The sequence below is a fragment of the Nomia melanderi genome, chromosome 6, assembly GCF_051020985.1.
Source record: "Nomia melanderi isolate GNS246 chromosome 6, iyNomMela1, whole genome shotgun sequence".
Classification (NCBI taxonomy): domain Eukaryota; kingdom Metazoa; phylum Arthropoda; class Insecta; order Hymenoptera; family Halictidae; genus Nomia; species Nomia melanderi.
The window spans coordinates 11,206,792-11,225,636 of record NC_135004.1 but is presented as its reverse complement, the minus strand read 5'-3'; the positions used below and the strand labels follow the sequence as shown (position 1 = coordinate 11,225,636).

The 18,845-nt window shown below is 32.1% G+C and overlaps 3 protein-coding genes across 7 annotated transcripts in view; 2 read left to right on the top strand and 1 right to left on the bottom strand.

Annotated features, from left to right (window-relative positions):
* Positions 1–20: 20 nt before the first annotated feature.
* On the top strand, positions 21–2,159 carry Lamtor1 (Late endosomal/lysosomal adaptor, MAPK and MTOR activator 1). The gene is made up of 5 exons (XM_031978904.2): positions 21–233; positions 485–561; positions 631–720; positions 838–1,036; positions 1,094–2,159. The coding sequence occupies exons 1-5, from the start codon at positions 189–191 to the stop codon at positions 1,181–1,183; spliced, it is 501 nt and encodes a 166-aa protein (XP_031834764.1). The 5' UTR covers positions 21–188; the 3' UTR covers positions 1,184–2,159.
* Positions 2,160–3,065: 906 nt separating this feature from the next.
* Nf-YA (nuclear factor Y-box A) lies at positions 3,066–6,501 on the top strand. Of its 5 annotated transcripts, none has more exons than XM_031978902.2 (7): positions 3,066–3,233; positions 3,996–4,305; positions 4,403–4,521; positions 4,769–4,942; positions 5,026–5,117; positions 5,220–5,364; positions 5,445–6,501. In XM_031978902.2, exons 2-7 carry the CDS (start codon positions 4,014–4,016, stop codon positions 5,514–5,516), a joined length of 894 nt encoding a protein of 297 aa, XP_031834762.1. In that variant the 5' UTR covers positions 3,066–3,233; positions 3,996–4,013; the 3' UTR covers positions 5,517–6,501. The 5 variants fall into 5 exon arrangements, with proteins under 5 accessions (XP_031834762.1, XP_031834761.1, XP_031834758.1 ...); XM_031978901.2 differs by having other exon boundaries at positions 4,403–4,539; positions 5,223–5,364; XM_031978898.2 differs by having other exon boundaries at positions 4,403–4,539.
* A 562-nt stretch (positions 6,502–7,063) lies between these two features.
* The window catches only part of LOC143174607 (uncharacterized), a 39,613-nt gene continuing 27,831 nt past the window's right edge, over positions 7,064–18,845 (bottom strand). Inside the window, exons 2-3 of the mRNA XM_076368345.1 lie at positions 7,569–7,776; positions 7,064–7,208 (exon numbers count right to left, since the gene is read on the bottom strand). Coding sequence (XP_076224460.1) covers positions 7,064–7,208; positions 7,569–7,776 — 353 coding nt within the window. The remainder of the gene's footprint in view (positions 7,209–7,568; positions 7,777–18,845) is intronic.

Genomic DNA, 18,845 nt, shown 5'->3' with positions numbered 1-18,845 from the left:
AGTTTTCGTGTCTGGTTTAAAAAGGTTGTCACACGTCCCAGTATATTTTACTTGTGGATAGTGGTAGAGCGCAGTTTCAGTACGTCTACAGCTGATTCATTCGATTGTTTACAGGAATGAGGATGAAAAAATAATATACTCTAACAATACGTAATTTTCGCGAAATTGTCTCATTGATACGCCTAAGTATGGGATGTTGTTACAGCTTTTGCAAAGAGGACAGCGGTCCGCAGGTAATAATCCTGGAGATATAGAAAATTATGTTAATCAAAGTTGTTTAGAACATTACCTTATCACAATATTTGATATGCAGTTGAAGCGTATGAATTTTTATCATGATTCCGCCTACTCAGAATATATATATAGATATATATTTACTTAAATCATCTTTTTAAAGGTTAAAACAAGTAAAATTGTGATATCGTTTAATATATTTGAATTATTTAATATGTAAAATTACCAGTTCTTGAATTTTTTCTTATAGAGTGGAGAAGTAAATGAGAGGACACACTTGTTGGTAGATCCTGTCAGCAATAACACAAATATACATAGAGTGCATAGGTATATCTCATCTTTCATAAAATTGTATAGTATTAGGTATTAAGCTTTTTTGCTTTGTTTCTCTTTCAGTGATGATTATGTTAACCAATATGCAAGCTCTGTACCCAAGAAGACAGATGAGCAAACCGCATTAAGTAGAATTTTAAATGAAACAGCAGCGTGAGTGTTTCTTTGTCTTTCTTGGATTTTACATTTATGTTGCTTCCATTTGCTTAATTTTGTTGCAGCATAATTCATAAAATAGTTATAAATATTTGTTCAATAATTCTGCTTCAGTAACGTAATAGATGTTGGAGCAATGGATTCGCATAATTTGGAACAGCATGAATGTATGGACAGATCACGAGGATACTCTAAACGCATTGAAGCTGAAAGAGTGAAAATTCCACATAGCACATCTTGCCTACTTAAAGATATTCCTGCTCCAGAAAGAATATTAGCTGCTGATCCTCTAGGATCTGGGGACCATGGACTGGTAAATAATGTTATATGAATTTCTGTGAATGTAAACAATTATTTAAATATTTTACAGATTACCGAAATGGTCAGTAAGGCTGTAACAGCTTTAGGAGATGTAAAAGTTGAACACAAAGAGGACTTAGTTGTTCCTTTCTTATCGTGATCTTTCAATATTTCCTCAGCAGGATTATAATTGCATCCTGTTTGAGTGAAATTTATGTACCACATGACATTGAACACAACATATATATTTTCAAAATCAATTTCCAATACTTTAATCACAGTCTGAAATAATTTCAGAATTTATTTGATCACAAATATCAACTGAAATGATAATTAAGATGTATCATAGATGGAAGTTCAAGTACTATATCATAATAATAACATGTTAATTGCTTCATGGTTGCTGAATGTACAAGGCTATTTTGAAATGTTACATGTGAAAGTGTTTCCAAAACATTAGTTCCTAGCGAACGAACTGAATTTGGCAATACTTTTACATAGTTTATATACTATATTGTAAAAAGCTGATTCACTGTTATTACTCTTCACTAAGATATACATTGGAAAATAAGTACCACAAATGCTACTTTAACATAATTTCAGATATGCGTTAAACACATAAGCTACATGGAAAATTCAGGTTTTATTAAGACGTAAATTATTTTTAGTTTTCTATCAATTTCTAATGAACTGTTTCATGTACATTAAATGATATTGAAAATGGTAAATAACAAATAGTTACAGTAAGTCTTCAGAAGTAGAAATGGCTTAAGTATCTCTTATTGCCTACATTAAACTATATTTCATTTATCATATCAATTTTGTTCGTAATGTTTATATATTAGAAAAGTGTTTTTATAATGCCAAAAGTATACATATTATAAACTCCTAATTCAAAGGTTTGTGATATTTTTATTAATTAGTTTTATTAATAATATATTATTTTATAATTGCCAATTTTCTGGTACATGCTTTACATTAACTGAAATTCGTTAATTATGTATTTTTCTAAAACTATGTTGAATTGTTATATAATTATCATACGTAATTCATTTATAAACAGTGTAATAAACTGAAAGTTAATCATAATCATTATATACTATTTTGTGCATAGAAAAAATTGAAATAAAATAAAAATGGTTATACAAGCAATGAATCTATGAATTCGTATTTCCATTAAATAAAATTTATTAAAATTGTAAAATTACCTATATTATGAGAATGATATTCAAATACTTAAGAAAATATCAGTTTCTTTTAATATCGCATATTTTTCCTCGTACATCACTTCATGCTATATTTTCTTATGCAATATAATCACTAATATGTGCTGCTTATCTTTGTAAAATACACAATTTTTGTAATCTAATTATGCTGTATCTTGATCCTCGTCATTCCATTAAATATAAATATGGTATTCAAATATGATTATCCACCTATGATTTAGTTAAAATAAATAATACAAAAGTGATACATGCCTTAAAGTTGGTTAAATCTTTATCTACAGTAAAACTTGCAAACTTCACATGACACTGAAATTTGAAGATCCTTGTAAAACAAAATTTTCAGATGCAAAAATATATCTCCAAAAGTTTAGATTCCTAAACATTGCTCTTGCTTCTTAGTTTAATCTTCGAAGCAATTATTACATATAACCTACAGCGTTCACAGTAAATATATTTCCATATCTATATTTTTATCCTCCGAATCATTTTACATTTATCTCGATCACAGTATCAGAATATTTACGCTTCATAAGACATAGTCAAAAGTAATAAACGATATTACGTTCGTTAGTAATAATTCGCTTATAGTTTTGTAAAATGCCACGTATGTTAGAACTAAACTCGTTATCTATTTTTTTTAACTAACAAACAAATGACGAACAGAGCTACATGAAATCTCTCGTGAATCGTTATCGCGAATTGGCAGATCGATTTAAAAGGAAGCGGGAAATAAGCTGTTAGGAACGCGCGAAGTTTGACGAGAGCGCGGGAAGACCGGAGTGGGGATAAGTCAAGCCAGTAGATTGGTTAGGCGCGTCGAGGCGCGGAGGGGCATCGACCGGTGTGGCATCGGGCTGCTATCGGACTGGCAGGTCCCCCCGTTCAGTACCACCAATACACAAGAGCCGAGGACTCTCTATCGTCGACCATTGGTCCTCAATTTGCCGACCAATCATTGGGAAAGTGCCCACGAAAATATCCAATGTAAGTCCACAAATTATCAAACATCAACGGGGTACGCGTACAGCCGCGCACGGTTGCACGATTAACCGTGTTCTCGTTCCGTAAACCGTTCCGAGTGCGAGCTCGCGTCTTTCCGACGTTGAAAAAGCTTTTCTGCACGGCCATGTTTGTCGAGACGAGCGTTTCTCGCCCGAAATCCGCGTCATTCGTTACCGAGTATGTCGCGTTCCGTCTACCACTGAGTCAACCCGTTCTTCTACCTATACGTTCGCGCGTTAAGCATCACGAGGATACAAGGTTAATCATGCCAGCGAGAGCAGGACACGATATCCTTCGGAAGCGATTCCTGCCCGACAGAAGGTGATGATTGCTGTCTGGCCTCGATTCACAGTCCCACGTATCTAACATTCCGCACGTGGGCTCTCAAACCCCAGTGTGCTCGCCACGTTGGCGATCTTTATCGGAGATTGCATCCATGAATTGCGTTTTAGAAAATTGTCCGTTACGTTGAATGCCTAACCTTTCGATCTACGCGATCGAACGCTATTCTTATTTACCCTCGTTCGACGAAACAAAGACGATTGTTTTGTATATGATTCATGATAGTATATATGATGTGTTTATCTTTGTACAGAAATTCGTCCTTGTGGCGTGCATATATGTATGTGAGATTATTAAGTTTGCAGTAATTTATGTTAATATAGAGGAAGTCATTTTCACCAATTTGTGATTTTTTATAATGTAAAAGTAGTTTGTGTTATAAGGTTTTTGTCTTTCGTATAGAGGTAGGAAGGACTTGCAATGGAACAACTCGGAGAAGGACAGGCAGTTGTGGTCGGCGGTGCCGGTGGAACTGTACAGGTTGTCCAAATGGGTCAAGGGGGCCAAGCGATGATGTTGCCACAAGCGATACAAGTAGCTGCACCTAATGGACAGATACAAGTTGTTCCAGTTTCGAGTTTGACTAGTACAGGACAGCAGATTGTGATTCAACAGCCGCAGACACCACAAATCATTCAAACTCCAGATGGACAAACGTATATATATCAACCAGTTCAATTGGAAGGCCAAGTGCAGCAAACGCAACCAACAGGTATACAATTTAATTGATTCTGTATTGAACACTTTATAAAAGTTGTTTTATTTGTAATTATTTGTAATTATTTGTAATTATTTGTAATTATTTGTAGTAATTAACATCAATGGAAACCTTATGCAAATTGCTGGGACGACGTCACAGACAGCAACTACAGCAGCAACTACAACACCAGTGCAGCCTTTAGCAAGTCCTACAGCAACAGCATCACAGGCAGGAAATGTTGTCATGGTACTAGTGGAATGACTCTTTCACTTACATAGTCTGTGTATATATATTATACTGACTTGTAGTGATTATGGAGCAACATTATTTACAATGAATATTGTATCAACAATGAATGACAATATAAACTGTAATAAATATACAATGAATGCAATAATAATACTAATAGTTATAGATACGTAAATTAATGGTTTTACTGAAAAATGTAGTAATGGGAAATTTTTCTTATAATTAGATGGTACCGGGAAATAGTGGACAAACGCAGTTTCAAAGGGTAGCATTACCTAACGCTGAAGTTTTTGAAGAAGAACCTTTATATGTAAATGCAAAACAATACAGACGTATACTGAAACGCCGTCAAGCTCGTGCTAAATTAGAGGCTGAAGGAAAAATACCTAAAGAAAGACCAGTAAGTTATGGTTCTTCATTTGAAACTGCATCTTTCATGCACCACCTTGTATTAAATTTATTTCATTTTATTTTATTATTTAGAAATACCTTCACGAGTCCCGTCACCGGCACGCAATGAACAGAATTCGTGGTGAAGGCGGTCGTTTTCATTCTGGACAAGTAAAGAAACGAAAGTAAGTGTCTGTTATTACTTTATTACCTGTTTTGTTTCTTGTACAAAGCAAGCACAGTGTCTCATTCAATATTTTACGCATATAAGAGTGTAATGGTTCCAGTAGAGCAAGCGAAAACTCCATGATAACCCAGCACATCACAACTTCGACCAGCACCAATACCGTTCGTACTATAGCAATAGCAGCAGCAAATGTAGGTGTACAGTATCACGACACAGATAATATGGCATCCACCATCGTTATAGAAGTAAGTGTAATATCTATACTGTAATAGTGGCGGATAGATTTCAGAATAGTTTTGTAAATAATTTCACTTTTATTTTACAGAAACCGGCTATTCCTCTTCAGGATATGATTTCTGAAGATGATATTGTTACATCGAACAATCGCTTACTATAGATAAATATTTAAACTGGATGAAGTAGGTAATATAAAAAACAAACGAGGAAAAATGTGTCAGTGATGGAGTTCTATTTATATTTGCGTTAGTCTTGAGCGAACACCTTTGTAAATAATACTCATCTTCATTTGAGATATAGCGCAAATATAATTATCGAGGACAAGGAAAAGCTGTGAACAGTTATCAAAGTTGTATATAATACGCTTGTAAAAGCGCTTAACTTTTACATTTTTTCTTCTGCTTCTTTTTATATATAGTCTCATACAGACCTGATAATACTACTGTGCGGTATCGTGTCCTGGTACGATGATAAACTTGATCAAAAAATGAAACGATTCGCATTTGATATTTTCGTAAGGGGAAAAAAATGCGTTACGGCTTTGTTGTGTTTTTCTATCGCACATTTTGTATACATACATGTTAAACTTTGCACTGTAACATATCGGGTGTAAAATGTTTGTACAATTTCATATAACAAATGTATCGTTACATTGGATCGAGAGACTGAAATATAATTTATTATTACGTGCTGGGTACCATTTATAGAATAGATTTTATAAATGAATTAGTCATTGACTTCCATTTCAATGATTACGTGAAGAAGAGTGCATCGATAAGACTTTTGTATATTTTTTGAGTGCAAGTACAATTCATTTAGTCTAATGAGAAAAGCTTTATGGGAAATAGTTAGTTATTAAGAATACATTATAAGAAGGTTACTCCTAATACGTGCAGTGGCTTATTATAAATAATACATTTAATATTTTATTAATTCGATTCGATAGGAGGAACCTACTAAGCGTCACATAATTCATCTTATTGGTTGTTCAAATTATTGAAATTTTATTATAATTGCTGATTCATTTGTTTTATGTATAATTATAAATTGTTCGAATATTTGACAAAATGATTGAAAAGGAAAAATTAAAAAAAGGTGTAACGATATTTGTATACTAAGCTCATTAAAATGTTTTTGCACTATTATCTAAGAACTTAATTATTTTACAGTTAACATTAATATAATAATTTTGTATAATGTTCAGAGTTAATTGAAAAAGAGTTTCAAAGGGCGAATAAACAAAGCAATATCTTTCATGATAGACATTTTTAGAACTTCACAACGCGATGTAAATAATATTGTACTTTTCTCTTATGAGGTTTAAAATAACATTTCGTGTTCACAAGGGGTCTTTTATGAAATGACTACTACTACGATTATTCATGCTTGTAAATAATCAGTAACATAACAAATGTACGATTTGCACCGATTACTATAATAATGTGTGTGTTCAGCGTGGGTGTGAATATGTGTAAATTGATACTTAAGTCGGGTGAGAATAGGAAATAATATATTTGTAAAATTACTAAGTAAAATTACAAATAAAACAACGCAGGTTGTGTTTTATAATAATTTTTTTGTGGTAATTTAATCGGCATAGTTCCTTCACCCATAATTTTAAGTGTACATTTTATTAATGGTTATTATTAGAGAAATACAGTTTTTTGCTTTTCAACACATAAATTACGAAATTAGAAAATATTAGATCTAAGTCAAGCATTCAGGCACTGAAATGTTTGATCCTTTCATATATATTTTTGGGTCAATTGGCAATGGTTCTCCTATGGGCTTTTCTTCTATTATTTTATTTCCAGTAGCAGCAATTGTAGCCTCGTATTCAGACTCTCCAGTTCTAAAGAACATTCATTATGGAAAATAAGTTCTTGCATTTTTTAAATTTCATTTACGTTCACTTCAACGTATTTAAGTAAATTTCACTAACGTAAAATTTTTAATTTCTGCAAAAGTACACTTTTGAATTGAAAAACAAATAATTGGATAAAAGAACCTTTTCGAGTACATTTAAATGATTTTCTCCAAAATCGTAAACGTAAAAATTTCGTTTGTAACTTATTATTTTCATAGGATAACCAAAGTTGACCAACCATTATTGTCATGAACATTAATTAAACATTTTTATACATATAATAATATTTCTTTTATAATTAATATTAAGCTGTGATATACAAGAAACCAGAGAATGATTTCTCACCTTACGCGAAGAATTTTTCTTTCTTTTTCACTGGGTACTATATTATCCGCAGGTTTCTCGACTCTCCTGACACGCAATAAATTCTTCGAAGCAGTTCTCCACGGATTCCTGTACGATTTTCCTTGAATCGTTTCCGATATCGCCCAGTCTTCCGGTAAAGGTATATCTTTCCATCTTCCGTGTATATTCACTCGAGGAGAGTAATCACCTAGTATGTGTAAACAAATAAAATAATTACATAAACAGTGAATAGTGAACAAATTAACCCGTTGCCTTACAATAACGTGCAAGACTCGTGGCAAAACATAAAACATAAACATTACTCGATTCCTTTCAATTCAAATGAAAGATTATTCTTCTGTCGTCAATTACTATATTGTAGAACAAACGTAGACATAGAAAACCCATCGAATTTTTTTCTTTTTTCAATAAATTATTAACGGCGAAGTAGTTCTATTGGTCATCGTTGAGAAACCAATCATAGGGCAAGGGGTTAATGAGTACTTTCAATAATAACTTTACAGCATGTGTTCTATATAAAATTAATATCACTATCCACTACTTTCTAACAAATATCAAATATTTGAGCAAGATACGCAAGAACCCTTTGAGTAATCCAAATTGTACACAGTTTGCGTCGATTCGTGTTCTTTCCGCTCGATCAAGTCCTCGTCTGGCACCATTTCCGGAAGGAAGTTTCTTAAATGCAGGTACTTCTCACGGATCTAAACTTAGTATTATTCATTGCTATAAAAATGTTATAAATATAAATATAAATGTAGTTATAAATAAACGCTCCTGTATGTTTCATGTATTACAGCTGTTTATTGTCATTTCTAACTATTTTAACCCTTTGCACTCGAGAGGTGACTTTCACCACTTGGTTTATTGCAGCAAAACTATGAAGTTGAACATTTATTCTAAATGAAACTTTGTATTGCTATGTGAAATATTTAAATAAAATAGCGCTGTAGCTTAATTCATCTGTGAATTATCGTTAAATCGGTTTCAAACAATGTCATCTATATCTCGTCAGAAAATGTTGAATATTTCCAGTGAGACACTTTCGAGTGCAAAGGGTTAAATATAATAGCGTGCTTCAATTACACAATTTATTATTGTGAAAAATATTTTCCACGGTTAGGCAACACACAAGAAATAGTAATGATAAAGGCGGAAAATGTCTAATACAATTAACATTTATCGTTTCCTTCACTGTTGGTATTTTACCCGATTTAAATATTCTTGAGGATCTTCGGTTTGTTCCTCTAAAGGCAGCGACACATTTTTCCGACGAGTGTTCAGACATTTTTTATAAGGTCCATTTAAAAGGTTCAAGGGTGGAGGGTACGCGGATTTCGGTTTGTATTCCTTCCGTCGCTCTGCCCTTTTCTGGTGAAAATCCGTTTGGTAAATCGTAACGAAATCGCGAGTTTCATCTTCTATTTCGAGAATCATTTTCGCCGTTTCCCGGAAACACACGTGTGCATTGTATACGATTTTTTACGAGGCATGAGTTGAAACAGTGTTCGGTCGAGAAGTTAAAAGAAAATACTGAAGTTGCCGATTATATTTGAGAATTTTAAGAAAAACAAGGTAATAATTCCTTCATCCATTTATTACACAAATTGTATACACAATTGTCTTAAAATGAATTTTTTTGAATTTCAATTCGATGCCCTAGAAGTGAAAAAAGCTTCAGAGAAAATAAGTCAGAAATCATTCTGTTTTTAACTAGTCTCTATCTTAATTTTTATTTTTTTTCTAATTTAAGCAAACATTGTAAAAGTTTTACGACTTCCTTGCTAACAGTGTAGGAAGTTTTAACCACGTCGATATTTCAGAATATCGAAGATAGAAATATATAAATTTTTGAAATTTCAATACGGAATATACGACTAAATCTTGGAAAATAATTTTAAGTTAAAAATTCAAAAGGTGATAAATAAATACTAAATACTTGTTTCAAAAATTATTATGGAAACTAATTTAGTAATATTTAAATTGATATATAAGCCAATTGAAATCTTAATAAATTCACGCTTATAGCTTTTATAAAGAAATTTTAAAAAGACGGTTTAAGTGCTCGGTAGTTCTAGTGTTTGTGCATTTGCCTACATCTTAACTCTTCGATATTCAAATAGAGTCCGCTAGTGTATTAGGTCACTTTGTTCTATCGATATTTCAGAGCAGTAGGCAGGAAATTATATTGTTATATCATCTTTCTTATAATTTAAGTCCCAGATGAGAAACAGGATAAACTGGATAAACAATATAAATTTTTGTCCCATAGCCAGGGGGTTATACGACCCCTTTATCATTTTCGTATTTCTTACAACGTTACCAACAGAGTATAAATTATGGGTTTTATAATGGAATACTAAATCAGTTTTTGTTTAATTAAGACAATAAGTCTTTGATTGGAACGTAATGAACAACTACATTAACTTGTTTCATAAATATTGCCATGCAGTTTGGAATCCATTTTTCTTTTAATTGATTATAATTTTATCCACTCGAATCCATAGATGGCTCTTATTGCCAATTCTATTGTTAATACAAATAAATAAAAAAACATGTTCCTTTTTATTTTCTTACCTCAATATTACATTTTTTAGACCATTGGAAGTCTCATAAGGTGTCAAGTCTATTCTGTTTTTTGTCGGTATTTAAATCTATGGCATTTATTTACTACTCCATTGGTAAAAAGGTGGACTTAAAACATATTCTCGGTAAAAACTCAAAAGTTGAAATTATATATTCTAAACACAAAACGACAAATTATGGAGTTGTTCTATCGATAGTTGCCTCTGTTTCATTTCATACATTTTGTCTAAATAAATGAAATTTTCAACAATAATAGATCAAGAAGGGCAATAAAAAAAATTCTACTAGATGAAATGAAATTTACACCCTATCAAAACGACGGATTTCAAAATTCTTATTTTACATTGAAAATATTCAATAGTTTTCATTGGAGTGTTGACTGTAGTCAAAGTAAGGAAACGAGCGTATATGCCAGTTTATGTTCCATCAATCATTCTTAGAACTCTGCATATAACACAACGCGATACATTAAAATCCATCAATCATATCAATCAATAAGCTGGTTGTTCCAGTGTCGATCATAAGGCAACGCGGCACTGAAATTAGCGAGAAGAGACGCATAAGGGGGCGTACGAAAAGTTAAAGAGGGAAAGGTAAGAAAATTCAGTGTATAATGATTCTCCGATTTCCCGTAGCTCATTACAGTGGCAATATAACAAGAGCTGAGGCATGGCACCCCTGTGTACTATAAACGCCAATTAGGGCGCGACATCGAATTTCCCTGTTATAGGTGTGTTCTTGTTGCCCGCTTACTCTTTCTTCCCTCTTCGATCTTTTTTCTTCTCATCCCGCTTAGGGACAGTTGAAAAATAGACGCGCTGCGTCTGAAAATACCTGGGAAATTTTTCACTGGGAATTTGTCAAGTTCCTTCAATGAATTTTCTCTTCTCTCTCTCTTCCTCGCAGACAATGTAAAGAACATAGTTCAATAAAACCTTGATTAATCGATTTAATTGGATGAGTAATAGTTCAAATAAATTGAGACTCCAGAAGAGATTTCTCAGATCTGTACAATTCGGAGGTATATGTGTATTCCAAGTAAGTTAATAATTCGAATTATTGATTTCCAAGGTAATCAAGATTGGATAATTTCAATTGCAAAGAATAACTCGCTGAATTGAGGTCCTATTGTACGTATACTATTTAGGAATAAACGAATATTGCATAGTGTTAAAAGTATATATTTTTTAACCGTTACATAACTGAAAAGTCAACAATAAAACTTCGTCTTGTAAAGTTTCCATTTGTATTTCTGAATGGGAATCTTCAATTAACATTATAAGAGCCACTATGGTCAAATCGATTAACTAAAACAGAAAACAAAGAAAAATTATTTAATCGTATACTGACTTTTCAAATTTCTCTTTAAACAGAACATAAAGTCAACATTATCAAATGTATTTTACTTTATTATTATTTATCATAACCTTTATTTACATCCTTCTAGTAACCTTTATCATTAATTAAATATGACCAAAAGAATTTTTGCAATTCCGTGGAACTAAACTCAACAATAGAGAAATTTATTTCAACCAAAAAAAGATAGGAATCAGCTAATCTCGCTGACGATAAAATTTCAAAAATTTCCAAAAGTCGAGTTAATCGATTTGGCCAATGAGCAGCTAGTGTAGCATAAAATGTTATTCGACCGATCCAAGAATTATTCCCTAACTTTTCTTCTGACGAATGATCCATCGATTTATCATCTGGTTCCATCGTACCACGTTTGAGATTGTAATAATATGTTCGCTTTACAGTTCATCGACCACGAGAAGGAAGAATCTGTACTTTATCTTTTAACATTGTTCTCGGTGGCTGTCGCCCACGCAACGGATTCGGAGCTTTCTTGGAAGATAAATTTGAAGCTCTCCCTCGTACCTCGCTTAATACCCTGCCATTCTCTAATTCACCTTCCTCTTTCTTTCCAGCGTCCTCTTTCGTCCTCACCATGGTGAAATTCCTCTACGTCTTCTTCATCGAGTGCGATTGTTGCTCCTCGTTGTGAATTATCGCGTAAGTGGGCGTACCGGATTATACCGAAAAACATACTGAAAAAGCATTGGAACGTAAGTTTCCCTTTCCGAGACTTTGAATTTCGCGTTCGTGGGTGTCGCGTAGGTGTGTTCTGGGTAATTTCGTGTGGCATTTACTCCGAGGTGCTAAAGGCAATCCATATTAACCACCGCTCGCAGAGTATTCTCTCAAGCGGTTTCTTTTAATTATGTACATTATTATGTTCAGCTATAACGTACAGTACGATAACATTCTTGCTCGTTCCGCTGGAGGCGTATTGGTCAAGATTGTTACCAATGAGTTGACTTGTTCCGAACGAAGCGAATATTGGAATACAATTGAACTAGAATCGATTGAGAATAACAGTAGTGTAGTGTTACTATATTTTAACTATTTATTAACGTATTTAGTATCTTCACATTTTTATTCTTTCGTTGTGTTTATTTCATTCGATATGTTGTTCCATTTTTATTCTGTCGAACATTTTATTTATTTCATTTATTTACTAACATATATAGTATTTATATAGTAAAATTTTTTGAACATATATAGTATCTTCACATTTTTATTCTTTTGTTGTGTTTATTTTATTCGATATATTCTTCCATTTTTATTGTACCGAACTTTTTATTTATTTTACTTACTAACTATTTATATTGTTGACTACCTTATTTTATTTTATTCTACTCATACATAATATAAATTTATTTACACTATTGCATCCACAAGCTCTTCTATGCCGACAATTATTTTGTATTATTTATTATAGGGGTTAATCATCTTCGCTTGACCAGATATTGTAAGTAAGAAACATATTTATTTATCAGTGTTTCTATATTCTCGTGTGTTGTTCCCGATCCACACATATTTTCACTATAATAGCAATATAAAAATTCTTAGCAATTACTTTCATCAAGATGCGATTAAATAAAAATTGTGTTCAATAAAAATTGACAGTGATATCGAAAATTTGTTTGCACTGGTTGTTTTCAAGTGACATTTTGAAATTAAATGATTCGAATTCGTAGGAACGTCGATGAAATGAATGAATAAATTTCGAACAGGATCTAACGAACGTATTATTCAATTCTTTCGAAATAAAATTAAATATTACTCTTCTAATATCAGTTATCATATTTTTAAGCAAACGTAAATTTTTGTTTCAATAAATTATCAACGATTCGACGATGGTTGAGAAAGAGATGACAGGGAAAGGGGGTTAACTCATTTCTTGCTTCGATGCACGAATTTATGTAATCATGAAATTCCTAGAATAACGTCGTCTCCTAATTTAGAATACCTCGAAAACATAATATCGACTTGCAGCACCACTGTTCGTGTAACCTGTCAGTTTTGGGGTTGAAACATTTTCGTTTGTGTATCGTCGGAAACACGAGGGGCTGCCCACGCGTTCAGCCCTACGAAACTTCGATTGCTTTCGTTCAGCTTCCTTGATAAGAATATCTTATTACTATTAATCGCACAGTCCTCTTGCTCGTCCTTTGTTAACACGTTGACTGTCACGAGAATTTCGAACGTTTTATATAACAATAAATGTTCTCTTATAACAAGGGAAAATAACATTAGAAATAATTATTTATGATTTGGTATCACGGTACTCCTATTGCGTTATCATCCAGCTGTTCGCCTCATAAATATTTTCATTTGACATCAATTTTATTATTGCAATTCTGTTTAGGCAATTTCGGAGTTTCTACAACAACGATGTCGGAAATTTGCAGCAGTACGTACCTCAATTATCTATTTTTAAACATCTAACTCCCAAAATCCGAATGAACATAATAATTGTACAGTAAAATACACTGTACAATAAATCTTCGTAAACTTAGTGTTAACATTGTTACATCTTACTCGCAGATTTTCGTTCATTCTACTTGTAGAATAAAGTCATTGGAACGAAATCATCGATTCCTGTTTCCTTGAATAGAAATTAGTGTCTTTTGTGTCCGAAAATATCGTGTCAAACTCATGGTGAAGATTAGAAATAAAATTTAATAAATATAAAAGTTTCTTTAGTCTTTCAAGTTCGAATTGAATATTATCTTTCCATTATTAACTCCCCGCTGGTAATGATTTTTCAGCAATATGGCCGGCAATATGGGTTTTTGTCTAATTTGATTTTTCATTGTTCTGTGGAAATTGGAAAGAATTCTAAGATACTGATCATAGTTCTTAATTTAATGTATAAATGACAGTTTACCCAATTTTTCCTATCATTTTGTAATGAAACTTCAAAACCATGGTGAATTTATGAAGAAATAAAATTATGGACAGGTTTTGGAAGGTCCAATTGTAATGGACCTCTTCTCTGGTATTCTTCACTTTTTTTAATGAATTACGAACAATAAAATAGCTCTGTTGAGTGCCATTGGGAAAGAAATCATAGGGCGACGTGTTAATAATGCTTTACATTTTATGTGAATCTACCTATTAAAAGCCTGAGCCTGACCAGTGACTGTAAATAAATCGATGCATCGCGTTTATTAAGGTAGAAGCAACTTCAAATTGACAGCTGTGAAATGTGAATAGTTAGCTTGATATCAGTGTATTTGTTGTTGCGTGAAATTATTCGTGGTGAATAGGATAGAACGTAACAAAATAAGGAGATTATGATTTGCCCGCTGAGAGCTGGAGGTATTCATGAAAACTTGTGGAACAATATTTCTAGGATTATTGAGAAATGTTTGTTCTGAATTGTTGGCAAACAGTGAAAATAATGTAAAATTAATATAGTACTTTAATTGTATTTATTATTAAGGTGTAAAATCTATGATATAATACAATATAATAATATATAATATAATATAATATAATAATACATAATATAATATAATATAATAATACATAATATAAAATAATATAATAATACATAATATAATATAATATAATATAACATAATAAATAAAGGATAAAGGTAACGCTATTTACTCATCGCGTAAATTAATATGAATTGAATATGCTAATTCAAGGTAATACGACAATTTCTGTCCAAGTGACAAATTTGATCCATAAATTTCAACGTATGTTTGGTTAATCTACAATAACTCTCGCGTGTCGAATAACGTAAAAGCGAGACCAGCTAGAAATACGAGGTGGATCGACCAATAAAATCTGACACGTACATATGGCCGTGACGAACACAAAATTCGAGGGAGTATTCGATGGACGATGTAATTTCATGATTCGCGAGCGTTAAACCTCTCTGCAGGAAAATTAAATGGCCAGATGATCGCATTCTTTCGGGTAACCTACGTGATGAAAACGATACTTCCGACATCCTGTGCGATGTCGAATGTTACTCGTTAGTCTGCTTGAATTTCGCAATTTTGCCAGTGAAAATAACGTACGAGTAACAGAAACCTTAAGCTATTGATTATTTCTTGTTTGAAGTGGGAATGGAATATAATATATAATAATTATTAATACTTATATTATTATATATTATTAATAATAATAAAATATAATATATATATTATTATATATTATTAATAATAATAAAATATAATAATTAACTATGATATTTAAGGTATTATATCATAGTATTAACATTATAATAGCAAGACTATATTATTACAATATTAAAACTATATTAGTACAACAGTAAAACTATAATATTATAATATTAAAAATACATCTGTTATTATAATAGTAAGACTATATTATTACAATATTAAAACTATATTAGTACAACAGTAAAACTATAATATTATAATATTAAAAATACATCTGTTATTATAATAGTAAAACTATATTATTATAATATTGAAACTATAGTCTTGTAGTATTACATACATTACCATTGTAATACTTAATCAGACAATACAACGAGCTTTTAAATCATTTAAATTTCCTCTGATTATTAATTACTTAAGCATTCGTTTTAACAATAAGTATCAACTGAATTTTAAATAATCACATCTACCATAAACATGTAAAATTATCGATCCTTCTATTAATAAGATTCTATAGTTATTTTGTAACTTGATTTATACTTACTTCTCTGACTGATTAGATTTCGTCTGTATTGTTTTCCATTTCGCTTTTGTCACTAGTGATCTCTTTATATAAGACTTATTTATTAATCAGACTAAAGTGGTTGACCGTCCAATCACTTATAAGGTATTTTGAACCTCAATCAACGTGAATTAAAGTTTTACTATACTCGAGCGTCGATGAAAGTCTATTGAACATAATAGCGCGAAGTTTATGATACAAACTTCCCCTATAAACTCGAGGGATGTTGATACAACCATTCCAGCCATCTAACTTACTGTACTGTGCATTCTCACAAAAAATGAAAGTTTTTTCCACTAAATATTAATTATTATCGATAGTTCGTTGTAAGTTTCAAATATTATTTACCAGTTAATGGCGACGATAAAATGAATTGTTTTCGAAAACAGTGCAATTAAATGCATAACTACGTAATTAATCATTCAAATGAAAATTGATCAGTTATGTAATTCTGATTACATAACTTTACAATAACGTCACATTAAATATTATAATTGTAATAATAATGCCATTCTGATTACATAATCAATCAATTAATAATTTATTATAACGACCATTACACCGAACGTTGTTCGCTATGAAATTTAAGCTACGAGTTATAAATTTATTGGTACTGAATTGAATCTAAATAAACATTTCTACACGTACAGAGCCGAATGAAATTATAGTAATAATTGATCAATAAAATTTGTATATTATACACTGACAAAATATTCTCTCAATGTTCTTTTACCATAGACTATGAACTATATCTGAAATCATCTGAGAATCATTTCCCTGCGGTAAGTTAGTTTCGATTAAAATCGTGTTCGTGCCCACGTGGTTTCATTTAGTGGACCTTATTTCCCTCGCACAATTGTGTAAGAATTTAACGAGAAATCTAAGAAAAGACACGAATCAAGTAAAATCAATATTTCTTATACTTTGAATAGCCTGAATAAATTCTTTATTATCTTTCTGTGCTATCAAAGACGAACAATTTTTTATCACAACGCACTTCGATGTTTCACGCTTTTTAATGTGTACTTGAAGCATCGGAAATAACTGATGCATCATAAAAAGTATCATTATTTGCGCTTTTATCGTGTGTTAGTCTAGTGTGCACGCCTCCGTTTGTTTTGTCCACCTATTTATTTGTAATTAACTCGAGCCTTTGTTTACGCAACGCGTACAGACATTCGCATTTCGATATCTCTGTCTCGTATCTCATTATTCTCACTCTTCTGTATTAATTTTGGTGTCTCATCATCTGATGTAGGTGTTCGTTGACATATTCCTTGTCACCCCTGTTTTTTTTTTAAATAAACCACAGGTACTTTTTCCTGGAACATTAATCTCCGTTTTCCACCACACCGTAAAAGGATTTAACGTTTCACGTTTTTCTCATTTCTTTCCAGTACATTCATTCCGTTAATGAGAAATTATTTGTTAATCGAATAGGTTCGTATAATTTTAGTATAAATCCATTTCAATCTTAACACATTGTGGATGAATCACGAAAATTCTCGAGCTCCGTTTTAAAGCTTTAATCGCGAGAATTCTCGGCTTTTCATTTTTACCATTTATCCGTTCAACAGAGACGTACCTGGTCAGGTGAAGTTAGCAATAAAACTATTGGTCCGCAATGTGTTAATTTCAGTGAAATTTCATTTCAATGAAAATTCAGTTTCCTCGCTGATGAAACCTGTTGCGATATTGATTTTACAGCATCTACGTTCGTAAACGTTCCTTCTGTTAAATGATTCTGTAAGGACAAAGATAAATCGATCGACGAAAGTTCCGAACTACGTAAGGGATGAATTATAGTTTCCACCGGACTTTGAAAACTTTCCCTGTCATCATTTTTGCTGTGCGTATACGTAGGTTCCTGCAAAAGTTTCGGGAATGTGCCATTTTTAACCCCTTGTCTTACAAGATTTCAAATAGAAATTAACAAACCTAAATATTATTGAATTCGTTTGAATGCAAATTACATTCTATTACTCTGTTATCAATGACTATACCTCAGAATACACGTTGGCATAGAACAAGACTAGAATTTTCTTTTATTTTCAATGAATTACTAAGAACAAAGTAGCTAGATCGTTCACAGTTCAGAAAGAAATTTCAGAAAGAAATCATAGGGCAAGGGGTTAAGTTTAGAAAGTGTTGACATGACACGATGGAACGTGTTGTAGCGGTCGTTAACCTGTCAGCTGAACAGCTGACAATGAAAACGCGAACAAATACAAAAAAGCGCACTACCCTTCTTCGGGTACAACACCTCGGCCATACGCTAGCATTATACTTTCAATAAAGAAAAAATTAACTGTGATTTCTGAAACACGTCCATGATTCCTTCGATATATTAATACTCAAGGACAATTTTGAAGAACAGTATAATTACTAGTTCGAACTTATTTGGAACTTGTCTCATGATTTCCTGAAACCTTCACAGTAACCCACGTGTCACGTTATTTCTCAGAAACAATGTTCCAGTACAATTTTTATTAAATACAATATTTTCTGTTACGACGAGTATGTTCGTCACCATTGATAACAGCGAAATAGTTGTTTGCTTTGATCCGTGGGTAACGAAGTACACTGAACAAACTTAGTGGGGGTACTGCTCCAGAAAACTTT